General features: G+C 42.8%; 1 protein-coding gene across 1 annotated transcript; it reads right to left on the bottom strand.

Moving 5' to 3' along the window:
- Nucleotides 1-4,151: 4,151 nt before the first annotated feature.
- tmem104 (transmembrane protein 104) lies at nucleotides 4,152-11,714 on the bottom strand. Its single transcript, XM_024011051.2, has 2 exons — nucleotides 9,022-11,714; nucleotides 4,152-7,798 (listed from the first exon to the last, which is right to left on the bottom strand). The coding sequence occupies exon 1, from the start codon at nucleotides 9,811-9,813 to the stop codon at nucleotides 9,058-9,060; it is 756 nt and encodes a 251-aa protein (XP_023866819.1). The 5' UTR covers nucleotides 9,814-11,714; the 3' UTR covers nucleotides 4,152-7,798; nucleotides 9,022-9,057.
- Between the last annotated feature and the right edge of the window lie 2,537 nt (nucleotides 11,715-14,251).

Here is a 14,251-nt window from a genome sequence, read left to right as displayed (position 1 = left end):
TTTCATGCCATTGAGAGTGTGTTAACCAGACAGCTGTCAAGTCCTCCCCCAGTAGACAGCAGTGAGACAGGAGACAGCAGATAGGATTAACCTGTTCTAGCCACCTGTGTCCTGAATCCTGAACGGGTTTAATGGTACATAAAGATACCATCATGTGGTCTGTCTGTCACTTATACAGAACACGKTTTCTACTATCACCTTTCCCAAACATCAGATATTCCTCTACATGTATATGCAGTATTCCAGGCATGGATTAAACATCAATTTTAAACTCTCTACAGCCCAGCATGAGATAAGCTATTCACACATTTTGGTATTCCATTTATAGTCTGTTACGATGTTGCTTTTGAGAAACCAGTGCAGACCGAATGAATATTGAGTATTGGGACAGTAGGCTGATAAAGTTGATTGATGATGAACAGCTGAAGGGTAAGGCAGATCACACAGACGCCTTAACATCCCTAAAACGTAAACAATATAGACTTGAGGTAAATGGTATTTGTGTTCCACTGTGAGTCCTGTAATGGTCATAAATCAATCACTGAAATGTTTTCCASACAGTGGCTCCTCCAGAATATTCAACRAGTGCTGGCTTCCTACCTATCGATGGAGAGAGAAAAAGGGAGAGCAATTTAAAAACAATTTAAGACAGGTAGCTGGAGAGGAGGGGTAATTTAGTTGGAACCTATTATCCTACTATCGATGCCTGTCTATTCCCTTCCCGATGCTAGCCAATAAGACGCTAAGAGCTTTTCACCACGCAGGGCTTGGCCATCGTCCCTAAAACACTTCTTCCAGTGTGACTTGAATCTCTCCCACAGACTTCCATTAAACCCACCGACTGCTAAGGTGGCTCAAATACATGATACATACTGCATGCCATGAAAAATATATTACTCTACTAATGAATATCCACTTAGAATATCCACAATAATAAGTGGATCTTCTAGCCTCCAGCACCCTCTTGATAGAATAAGCAGATCTTCTAGCCTCCAGCACCCTCTTGTTAGAATAAGGGGAACTTCTAGCCTCCAGCACCCTCATTAGAATAAGGGGAACTTCTAGCCTCCAGCACCCTCATTAGAATAAGCGGATCTTCTAGCCTCCAGCACCCTCTTGTTAGAATAAGGGGATCTTCTAGCCTCCAGCACCCTCATTAGAATAAGCGGATCTTCTAGCCTCCAGAACCCTCTTGTTAGAATAAGGGGAACTTCTATCCAACTGCTACTACTGCTTTCTCTTTAATGACTTCCTCTGCTATGTCGGTTTGGGCACCTCTCCTAATACAACACCTAGAATAATCCTCTCTAGCCTGGCATTGCCAGGTTGATCACATCCTCTCTTCCCCCAGGGTGTGGAGGAGAAAGAACGAAGGAGAGTGGAGGGAGGACAGAAGGTGTCCACTGATAAGGAGCAGGTGGTATGCTCCTCTGTGACTCAGGGCTGCAGCAGTTCCAGTAGCAGAGAGCCCTGCCTCATGCTTCCCTGTGCTACCTACCTGGCACCCAGAATCATGCACCTGCCTGCTGCTCTCTATCAACGCTGGTTAAGACAGTAGATACATGATCAATAGGCTCCTCTCCCACATCAATAACGCCATGATCAAAGACTACAGCACAAAAGGAAGTTCAGTGATGAAGATTGTGTTGTGGGTGAAAACACGGTGGAATCAGTGCACAGCAAAGGGTACTGTATGGTCAGCACAGCGGAATAGACATGGTCAATCAGCATGGATCAGGGGATCAGTTTGAGCCAGCCAGTTGAACAATCACTAATGCAGACCACATAATGAGTAGTGGCAAATACAGACAACTCTTCTGTTGGCRTATTGCATGTGTCTGAGGATGAGTCATTATATTGTTAACTGAGCCAGCCAAGGTATTGGGAACGGTCTACTTTCTAACTAACCACGTGTCACTGGCCCTGTGCTGGGGGAGTACTGATGAGGCCAACCAGGTCAGAGAAAAATCRTCATTTGATCCAATTAAAGCAGTGCAGTCAATTTCAGTAACACCCCATACCCTCTTCCTTCCCCTCTTCCCCTCTCCATCCAAACATGGTGTAAATCATGAAGACATTAAATAAGATGTGAATAAATTAAGCCAAGCAAAGTTTTAATTTCCAATTACAGCTCTACCCGCAAACACACATCCACACACAGTGCCTTCAGAAAGTATTCACACCCCTTGACTTTTTCCACATTTTGTTGTGTTACAAAGTGGGATTAAAATTGATTTAATTGTATTTTTTTTCAATGATCTACACAAAATACTCTGTAATGTCAAAGTGGAAGAAAAATTCTTACATTTGTAAAAAATTAAATATATATATGAAAAATAAAAGGCAAATATATCTTCATTAGATAAGAATTCAGCCCCCTGAGTCAATACATGCTACAATCAKCTTTGGCAGCGATTACAGCGTTGAGTCTTTCTGGGTAAGTCTTTAAGAGCTTTCCACACCTGGATTGTGTTCTTTTCAAAATGTCAAATTAGTTGTTGATCATTGCTAGACAACCATTGCTAGACAAACATTCACTGTCTTCTTGGTAAGCAACTCCAGTGTAGATTTGGTCTTGTGTTTTAGGTTATTCTCCTGCTGAAAGGTGAATTCATCTCCCAGTGTCTGGTGGAAAGCAGACTGAACCAGGTTTTCCCTCTAGGATTTTACAAGCATACCCACATTATGCAGCCACCACTATGCTTGAAAATATGGAGAGTGGTACTCAGTAACATTTTGTATTGGATTTGCCCCAAACATAAAGCTTTATATTCAGGACAAAAACATAATTGCTTTGCCACATTTTTTGCAGTATTACTTTAGTGCCTTGTTTTGGAATATTTGTATTCGGTACAGGCTTCCTTCTTTTCACTCTGTCAATTAGGTTAGTATTGCAGAGTAACTACAATGTTGTTGATCCATCCTCAGTTTTCTCCTATCACAGCCATTAAACTGTTTTAAAGTCACCATTGGCCTCATGGTGAAATCTCTGAGCGTTTTTTGAGTTAAGAAGGACATCTGTATCTTTGTAGTGACTGGGTYTATTGAGACACCATCCAAAGTGTAATTAATAACTTCACTACGCTCAAAGGTATAATTAATGTCTGCTGTTTTAATGTGAGGCATTGGAAAAGCTCCACGGTCTTTGTGGTTGAATCCGTGTTTGAAATTCACCGCTCGACTGAGGGACCTTACAGACAATTGCGCGTGGGGTACAGAGATGAGGTAGWCATTCAAAAATCATATTAAACACTACTAAACACAATTTTTMCAACTAATGTGACTTGTTAAGCAATATTTCCTCCTGAACTTATTTAGGCTTGCCATAACAAAGGGGTTGAATACTGACTCAAGACATTTGAGCTTTCATTTATAAAAATGTACATAATACCATTTTTACATTATGGGGTATTGTGTGTAGACCAGAGACAAAACATCTCAATTTAATCCATTTTAATCCCACTTTGTAACACAACAATATGTGGAAGTCGTCAAGGGGTGTGAATACTTTCTGAAGGTATTGTACATAGAAGGCCAGAGGGTGTTTTAAATGACTGTGTCGCCGCCCTGTCAAGATTGAAATTCAGCAGGAAGGTTTATTATGACCATAAAAAGAGGGATCTGTTGTCACTGACAAAAGACTATGGAGGATCTTCACACAGGACAGGGAGTGGAAAACATGAAGTGATGCCAGGAGACCACACACACCCTCCAATGACACTTTCTTCCCAAACTCCGCCACATGATGACAGGAGACCACACACACACCCTCCAATGACACTTTCTTCCCAAACTCCGCCACATGATGACAGGAGATAGATGACAGCGATAAACATGACACAAGTTACATCAAATTAACATTTTACTAGTGATTCATGCATTCTAAACAGTCATCTGAATATGAAAAAGTAAACTGATAAAGTGCTTAACAGCATTGTGAGGGATAGTTTGACAGTTGCATTTTGTCAAAACCATGCCTTTCAAATTGGAAATGTTTCAAACCCTCATCATCAAAGGGTTTCTAACGGAACATTATTGGTCTTTTGAAACAGGAAGTGAAATGTAAGTACAAGTGAAAGTTTAATGAGAACAGAACTTCACCATCAAAGAGTTAATTTCAAACATTTGTTCTTTAATTAAGGTTCAAAAGGTCCAGACAAACAAAATGCTTTAATTTCCTTTTCAACACAGAAACATAGGAATCATACAATTGAAAACATTTAGACTGAATTGATTGAATTCACATACAGACAAAATCATTGAAAACCATTATGAAAACCACTGAAAAAAGAACAATGGTTGAACTTGTGCAACACAGTGAACTAAAGGTACTACGTGTAACAACTCAACAATGAACTGTCTCTTGTCAAATGGAATGGGGCCAGCAAATCTCATTGTCAAATTGACTGGGGCCAGGAAATCTCGTTGTCAAATTGACTGGGGCCAGGAAATCTCGTTGTCAAATTGACTGGGGCCAGGAAATCTCGTTGTCAAATTGACTGGAGACAGCAAATCTCTTCTTGTCAAATTGACTGGAGCCAGCAAATCTCATTGTCAAATTGACTGGTCTGTGGTCAAATTGACAAGAGATTTGCTAGCCTCAGTCAATTAGACAGTGCTGAGCAATTAACCAACATTTCAGTTATCTTTCAGTATTTAAACAACTTATTGACCGACCTTGGTTCAATTATTTTAATTCCATTTAGTTTTTTCTGTGAGCTCAATGAGCATTTTCTTAAAGCAATTTCTCAATTTCAGATCAAGCCCAGACTGTGCAATGTACAGTAGTAGGGAGTTGTAGTTTCCAACAGGCCAATATTCTACATAGTTTAGCGCAGAAAACGTGGTAATTAACTACAATGACCATAATCCATTGCATGCCTACTTGTCCAGTCTGTGTGGGGCATACACAGAGAGGGAGAGAAGAGAAGAGACAGAAAAACACGTGATAGAGAGCAGTTGCGTGAGGTATCTCTACCTGAAAATACATGATCTAAGTGAAGCTGCTACTCTCTGTTATTATCTATGCATAAGTCACTTTAATAACTCTATCTACATGTATATATTACCTCAATTACCTCGACTAGCTGGTGCCCCCGCACATTGACTCTGTACCGGTACCCCCTGTGTATAGCCTCTCTATTGTTGTTTTACTGCTGCTCTTTAATTATTTGTTACTTTTATTTCTTTTCTTTTTAGGTATTTTTCTTAAAACTGCATTGTTGGTTTAAGGGCTTGTAAGTAAGCATTTCACTGTAAGGTCTACACCGGTTGTATTTGGCACGTGACAACATTTGTATTGGTATCAGCAATCATAAAATGTATTTAACTAGGCAAGTCAGTTAACAAATTCTTATTTACAATGACAGCCTACCCCGGCCAAACCCTAACGACGCTGGGCCAATTGTGCACCGCCCTATGGGACTCCCAATCACAGCCAGTTGTGATACAGCCTGAAATCGAACCAGGGTCTGTAATGACGCCTCTAGCACTGAGATGCAGTGCCTTAGACCGCTGCGCCACTTGGGAGCCCTAAAAGTACCTTATTTACTTTGAAGGATCACTAAAAATAGTGATTTTGTCAGACAGCAGCTCTATATAGATGAGATGACTTGGAATGAAATAAAGTCATCAAATAGAGCTAATGTATTATACACGACTGAAATATTTTATTGAAGTAATGTGAATAAATGATGGTTAAAAGATTATATGTAGTAAGGGGCAGTCTACCATCATGGGACTTTAATTCATTGTTTTATTCTGTGTTACAGCATTCAACCCACATAATACATAGTGCATTTGTTTTAAAAATGTGCAAAACCTAACCAACCTCAAAAAGCCTAAAAAACACTCAGAACTAATTTGACAAGAGCCAGTCCATCTTTTGTTGGCCAATAAGAAGGTTGCACCATTAGAATGCTAATTTTGTGTGGGCCCAATAAAAACATTTTGGAAAAAATATTGTGAAAAACTATCATTCCACTATTAAATGTTGATATATTAAGGAAATGTTCTGAAATTACAATGTTAATGACATATATCTCTTTAATAATCACAGAACTGTCTCAAAGTCACAAAGACGAGGCGAACCCACACTTTAGAAGACAGGGATATCCCAGTTTATTTTGAGGAGATATTGGTTGTCAGTTAGGATCTGCATGTAAGCCAGTTAAATTATCTGACAGGCTGCTTAAAACAAAGATGTGGCAGGAAAAACAACAGTCAACAAATTAATTGAAACAATAACTCGGGGAAAAAGGCACATTTCACAACTCTAAATAAGAGTCAGACATACACATTTTAAATCTTTTCAAAGTGACACATACACTGACACACACAGACAAACACTCTCAGAAACAGTTCATGTTCACTTGAAATCTTACTTCCCCAACCCAGTTCAAAGCATATTGCACATTTGTAACTATCCATCACAATCTGGAGGCTTAAAGGAACAACTGACTACTGGCTACAGAATTTTGGAAGGAGCTGCATGCAGAAATGTAATGTAATAATTAKCAGAAGGAACCCAAMATTGAAGAGAAGCAGTGTTACAGAAATAGTCAGCACTCTTTTTCTGTCCTAACACACACAATACCAACAACATGCAGAGGTCTCTCATTCAATAGTCCTCAACAATACRGTACTGCCATCAATATGCTACAATGCATGACTATTAGTCTAATGCATTTTAAATAGTGTCAAGCTGTATATATTGATGGGTTAAGAATACCATTGAAGACTGTTYGATAAATACCATAGTCATCAACCCTTACAAACATCTTCATGATAAACCATTTGCAAAAGTCTACGTAAAACACACAAAAGGTAAAACCCAAGGCAATTATGTGCAAACTTGTGCAATGTTGCAGGTGCAAACCATGAATGGTAATAAGTATTTCCCTTTTTGACGAAGAGTGTGCTCATGACAGGCAGCTAACGATACACTTTAGCTATTACTTTAGCACTTACATACTAAAAGAAAACCACTATTCTAAATGTGACCGCGTAATATGGAACCCTACACCACAAAACATGCTTTACATTCCCCAACAACAGTACTGTTTTACAAAGGTATGACTCCTGTAGTTGGGCTCCAAACTTGATGACTATAATGGGACATAATATATATTCTATAGAGCAGAGATATATAGATATATAGAACCAGAGGACATGACAAMGAGACAGAAGCGTATAATGTGGATATCAGCATGAGCAGAGCTCGGGGCGAAGAGGCTGTTCCCACATGTCTGGAAGTAACATCTAATTAGTCGATCAAACTGAGCTACCAGGAAACTGTAATAAAACCTCAAGTAAAGAGCTGACAACAAAATCAGCCAGCTGACAAGTTCTCGTTACGAGCGAGCACGAGACAGATGGTTAAAATCACATCAAACTTTATTTGCCATATGCGCCAAATACAACAAGTGTAGACTTTACCGTGAAATGCTTCCTTACAAGACCTTAACCAACAGTGCAGTTCATGGTATGAGCAAACCAGTGATTGCAAAAAGAGATATACTGGGACGACTGTAGAGGAGTCTTTGTGGGCACAGTAGGCACCGTACCAGTTGGCTCCTGGTGATGTAGCCAACATAAACTTTCCTGTGGCCATTGATAACTTTCTGGGGTCAAAGTTCAACAGAGAGCAGTCGGGTGCTGACATGGAGCTGATGAAGGGCTGATGATTTGGTGGTGAACAGTAAAACATGAGGGTGGTATGTGTACAGAGTTTGAACTCAAGARCGGTCTCCTGATGACCAGAGACGGAGCTCTTCCATCAGGCCCATCAGTCAGGGATCTGTCATGGACAAAGGTTCATTGTTCACAGGGAAGACAAGGAGAACTGAGGCAGAGCCACCAGTAGGGAATGTAAAAATGCCAGCCGTAATAAACTGATTATCGCAGATTAATTTAGCTTGCTTTTTTCACCATCCCAAGTTAATTTTAAAGCCGCATTAAAGTCTCTCTGCATTGCCATTAGCAACAGGAGCGTTGAGTTAGTTGTCATGTTCTATTTTTACTCCACTGAGCTCTCTCCATAGTTTCAGCATATTCTGTCTTTAGCCACAACACTGTTTCTGAAGGTCCAGAGGAACACTGACACCTCCCTGCTCTATCCTTCCTTCAGTTATTTTGGATTTAAAATMAGGCATTTGGAAACAAGTTGACCAGCTCTTTGTATATGCTTAAAAACAGTGCTGTTGTGTAGTGCAATGCCTTGCTAATACAGTCTTTGATTGTTCAGCTTGTATTTTTCTACAGAGGGACACTGGAACAGAGTGAACAAGGTCCTCTTCCTTGCGTTCCTACATACAGTAGCAGCTTTCATACAATCACTAGATATTTGGTCCCTTTCKACAAATGGTATAGATTACTCTTAAAAGGGGTGATCTGCAGTTGATATAATTAATAAATGTATGTGCCCATTGATTCTTGAAGAATATAACTTAGAAATGCCTCATCCGCTTAGTTCAACTCTCACAACTGATCAGTACCTATAATATAAGCTTGTTTTACTCCAATGTTGTAAACAAATTAAATGTAAATAAACACTATATAGCCTCAAAACATGGTTAAAATGATAATTGTGATATCATGGAAGGCTAGTCCTTGCATGCATAGCTCGGTCTATGAATTTGATAATGGTTTACATCTCCAGCCCCAACCTCAAGCTTTTTACCGAAACAGGGACTGTTTGTAAACAAAGTAAATGTAAATAAACACTATATAGCTATAAAACATTGTTAAAACTATCATTTTGATATCATGGAAAGCTAGTCCTTGCATGCATAGCTTGGTCTATGAATTTGATAATGGTTACATTTCTCCAGTCCCATCTTCAAGCTTTTTACTGAAACAGGGGCGGGGAGGACACTTTATAATTGTTTCAACTGCTGATTACCACTGTAATTAAAAGGGTTCCCCATGCTACAAGAGCAGCATAAAAAGGCACACCGTCCGACCTGTACCAAGTTCTGGAAGGCCTCAGGTAGAGAGAATGTAGAAATACAAGACACCCACACAGAGAAACCGGTCTTTCACAGTCAGTCAGTGTTCTCATTTCTTGGTGTCCTCCAGGATGATGTTGGCTGTGACAAACATGAGGCAGAAGGTAGCCCACACCACTACGAACCACACCCAGAAGGTGTGGCGGAACGGGGACRGGTGCTTGTTGACCTCGTCCGTGCCCAGCATAGGCACCAGGTGGCGCCGGCCATAGTACACCAGCAGGGCGGGGATGACGTACTGGATGCCCGTGCCAGCGTAGGCGCCCGTGATGCCCACCAGGGACTCCAGGTTGTGGGTGCAGAAGGCCACGATGATGGGCGGCACCAGGGTGATGAGGGGGAAGACGATGCGGTCAACCACCCAGGGGTAGGTGCCCCCGTCYCGGTGGAAGAGGGTCTTCCAGTTGTTGCGCAGCGTGACTGCGATGATGGGGAAGTTGGTGCTGATGGTGAAGACGGGGAAGAGGCCCAGGAAGTAGCGCAAAGCGGGGATGTCCAGCACGTCACAGTTGTCAGTGAAGTTGAGGGTGTACATGTCGTGCAGCAGGGAGCTGTCYAAGCAGAAGATGGCTGTGAAGGAGAGCAGGCCGTAGAAGCCAAGGATGAGGACATAGTCACACACCACCAGGGTACCCACACGCCTCTTATCAGAGATGGGCGTCACCAGGGAGGGCAGGGAGTGCTGGCACATGAAGGAGTAGACACACACTCCAAACAGGTTTGGCACRCCAGAGATCTGGGCRATACGGGGGTGGCCTTCGCCCCGGCCTTTACCAATACGGATCAGAGCCAGGATAATCATCATGGTGAACGCTGAAAGACACACAGAAAAACAGCGGGTACTGGAGTTAAGTGATGTGACAACACCAAAACAAACAAGTAGTGTGTGTGTACGACATTTCAAAAGGTAACATCAGCTCCCACAGAGGGACTGTTATAGCCTCATGCAGATTAAATCAAGGCTCCCTTGAGGCTATCTACTAGGAGAGTTGAAAGGGAAGCTTTTACGGTAAAATAAAGCTCAAATTTCCTTTAATTTGACAATGTAGACAAAATCAAACCCATATTTTACTTAGTTGTATGCAAACTAAAACACAAAAATTCTCAGAGTAAAGTATCATATTTAATGTAAAAAGTGAATTAAATTGTAAGCTAAATATTGGCCAAATCTATGATACACCTACATCATCTCATGACAACTGTAATAGGGTTAGCCGAGTAAAGAACTGACATGACGAGGCATTTAAGGATACAGATAATAAATATACATTTTTATGACATTCGACTTCGGGTCACCGGGTTCACATTATTGCATATTTCTGATGCCAAATTGTGATCCGGTGCATGCCAACTAGGCAAAGCTACACACTGCTTAATCCCTGAATGCTTTTGATGGGTCCAGATATTGCAACATCCCAGAGGTCAGATTAGGGCCAAACTTCTGGAATGATCCCTTTATGTAGCCCTCCCCTAATCCACCCTACCTTTCATTATAGCACCACTGTTTTAAAAAATACCTTTTAAAGGGCAAGCCTTCTACCATTGCTAATCTGAAAGCGATTAATGTTGACAAGGCAAGATRYTTTAGGCCCTAATGGGCTGTGGGAAGAGTGCTGAGCTGGCRAGGACGGACACATAAGTCAGCTTCCTCCTCTGTCCTCCATGCTGCTAATGCCCGAGCATGGCCATCCAGGTAGAAACACAAGCCAGCATCAGTCAGCTGACTGCAGAAACAATATGCAGTCCATCTAGTTATGAACTAAACTCCCCCCATCAAAGGGCAGGAGGCTTTATGCCTCATGAGGATAATACTGAAACCACTTAGTAAGATATTGCCTTCCAGRTYCRTGATCCAGAAACTYTCCCGCAGGCAAAGACTACAGCCTATAGGAATGCTATGCTATGGATTATATAGAGTATGTGAAGGCTCTCTGACTCTCAGTTCATCCAACCCAAAGTCAGCAGAGGTTGGAGGCTGGGTGGTACAAAAAGGCATCAGCGTCTCCACCTCATACTGTTTGCGCAAAGGCCATCCCCAAATCGATTGGTGCGACTGCCTCTCTGGCTGTTGGGCTGGGCGTTACTAAATGAAAGCTTTAAGCATGGATGCCAGTCTTGTTAAAGGCTCAGAGTCCTGGCTGCTCCCCCCATCTCCTCACCTTCCCKWWCCCAATCAGGCCATTAAACTGGGAATCAGTCACAGACGCACTCCARGGCCCACTCCTCAGCTTTCATCACACTCACACGGGGTGACGTTCAGAACGCACATTGCTTCACTACTGACCCCACTACACCATACCACTAGTATCCCACTTCAAAACACACCCACACAGCCCTGTGTAGCTATGCAGGTTAGAGTAGAGCCAAAGCTCTCTTGTACTTGCCGGCAATATCTCAGCATCCATCTGGGCCCAATTGCCAGGAGAGGCAACCCATCAGTGTCAGGGGGGGAGGATGGATTGGCTCTTTAGATAGGGCCTGAGTGAGGGGCCAGCGGATTACCAATTAATCTGCAGCTACTGGGGCGGTGGGAGGGGGTATAGGGAGGAGACGGGGGAGAGGGGTGCCACCGGCGCCTTCATCCTCCTCCAAGGTCTCTCACTAGCATCAGGTGAGGTCGGGACAGGAGTGTAGTCCTCTGCTCCAATCCTCCACTGTTTTAGTTTTTTATACTCTTCAGGGCACAGGTGATTATTCCAGAGCTAGCAAGGGGAAGGGCTGGGAACGTGGAGTTTTAATCTGCCCCTATTAATCAGGTACTGTGTGCTTCTGCCGTGGCACTTTAATGTATGTCAGGGGGATAAATGAAGTCATTCCAATTACAAGGACAAAATGTTCCGAGAGAGGGGATGGGGAAAAATGACCAATGACAGAGGTAGTAGGATAGCTAACAAGTAGTGGGATTGGCATGGGTCCTGAATTTCAGGGGTTCTACCCCTGCAACATCGAGAGCACCTGACGGTTGCATCACTACCTCTTACGGCAATTTCTCGCCCCCGACCGCAAGGCACTTCAAGAGGGTAGTGCGTACGGCTGGGGCAAAGTTGCCTTGCCATCTAGGACCTCTACACCAGCGGTGTCAAGAAGGCCCTAAAAAATGTTCAAAGACCCCAGCCAAACTCATCATCATAGACTGTTCTCCTACGTACTGCATGGCAAGCGGCACCGGACTGCCGAAGCCAGGACAAAAAGGCTTCTCAACAGTTTTTACCCCAAGCCATAAGACTCCTGAACAGGTAACCAAATGCTTACCCGGACTATTTGCATGGTGTCCCCCCCCCCAACCCCTCTTTTTACTCTGCTGCTACTCTCTCTGTTATCGTATATGCAATAGTCACTTTAACTATACATTCATGGACATACTACCTCAATTGCGCGACCAACCAGTGCTCCGCACATTGGCTAACCGGGCTATCTGCATTATATCCCACACCCGCCAACCCTCTTTTTACGCTACTGCACTACTTCTGTTCATCATATATGCATAGTCACTTTAACCATACCTACATGTACTTACTACCTCAAAAGCTGACTAACCGGTGTCTGAAATACCTTGCTACTCTTTATTTTCAAAATGTCTTTTACTGTTGTTTTATTTCTTTACCACTCTCTACACACGCACAACACTTTTTTTTTTCCCACTATTGGTTAGAGCCTGTAAAAGTAACCATTTCACTGTAAGGTCTACACCTGTTGTATTTCGGCACACGTGACAAATAAACTTTGATTTATTATGGAGAGACAGGCAGAAATAAGACAAGAGTTGTTAACAGGCAAACATTTTAATTTGAATGACTAATGTGATTACTACTCATTTTAAATAGACAGGATCCTCTTAAAAACAGAAGTTTCCTTGTGAGACTTTAAGTTTGGAGCGTGAAACCACTGAGAAATTAAGATGTCCCTTTCAGCAGTGCCAAAGCCCCAGACCTGTGAGGATTTAAAGCTCAGATAGTCAAGATTTTAATGGATACTAGTCATCCTCAGTGTCAACATTGGGCCCCATGACTAGGAAGATAGCAGCCAGAGCAGAATCCTGTTTTAACACAGTCTATGTAGAGAATGGGACAGTGGGCAGTGGACCAGCACTCAAGGACATCGGCAAATAAGAGCAAATAACACCTTCACAACAAGTATAATCCCCAAAGACATCACGTCAAAGCATATGGAAAAACTATGCAGATGAGGTCAACACTCAATGTGCTAACATGGGCCACATTGGGACGCAACTCTGAGAATACAGTATGTATTGTAGTGACTTTGTATTTGTATCTTCATTTGACTGGACATGAGAGACTGTCAGTGGGGATAGTTATCAGCTGTCCCTCTCACTTCAGGCATCCAACACAATGTGCTGTATGACAGTCTGCCTGCTGTACTCTCCCTCTCTCCCCCCGAGAAGTAATGTACATCCGCTGTGTGTGAAACAGCCATCAAAAGGAGCCGTCCCGCTGGTCATAACAGAGGACGGACAGCGGGAGCCGCTTCTCCTCTACTCCCTGACATTAACGGTAACAGGCTATCAAGGAAGGAACATGGGAGGAGGGCGTTTAATTAAGAGTCTTATAGGATGGGACGCCACGCACACCTAGTGTACAGATGCTTAACCTTCACCGGAGCAACACGTCTTTTCTCTGCCAGCAAGGCTGAAATGTGAGTTTGTTGAGGTGCAACAAGCACAGTGATTCATCACACTCACCTCCTATCCCCTCGGTGAGGCCCATGGAAGCCTGGAGGAAAATGGCACTGGTATTTATGTTACAGTCTTCTTCATCTTGATATACCTACCTCTGATGCCGCAGCCCAGTGTGCTCCTCTCGGCAGGGTTTGAACTGTAAAACCCCTGGTGACACGGTCAGTGACTGGCTCCTTTATGAGGGAAGGGCCACGCTTTAAAAAGCTGATAGAGAACTTTGCTCTTTTCCCACCGTACGGCGGCACAGGCTAAGGTTGGGACAAGGAGGCTCGGCATCGCGCCTCAAATTGATAGTGAATGGCAAAAAGGCATAGCGGCTCCGCGGGTATCAACACAGGTTGATCAAACAGTGTGAAGGGCAGGGAGAGTTTGGGGGAAAGATCTTTTTTTAACCATGACTTTCAGGTCAGGATGCATCACATGGTATTAGAGTGGAATGACACTGGCAGCAATCTTTGACACGGCTCCATTTTGAGCAGGTATACTGGAGCGGCTGAATGGAACCCAGCCAAATAACTGGTGCTACCTTCTGGGTTATAGATCGGGA

This window comes from Salvelinus sp. IW2-2015, linkage group LG20, assembly GCF_002910315.2.
Source record: "Salvelinus sp. IW2-2015 linkage group LG20, ASM291031v2, whole genome shotgun sequence".
Classification (NCBI taxonomy): domain Eukaryota; kingdom Metazoa; phylum Chordata; class Actinopteri; order Salmoniformes; family Salmonidae; genus Salvelinus; species Salvelinus sp. IW2-2015.
The sequence above is the reverse complement of the archived record's forward strand: the minus strand, read 5'-3'. Positions and strand labels throughout refer to the sequence as shown.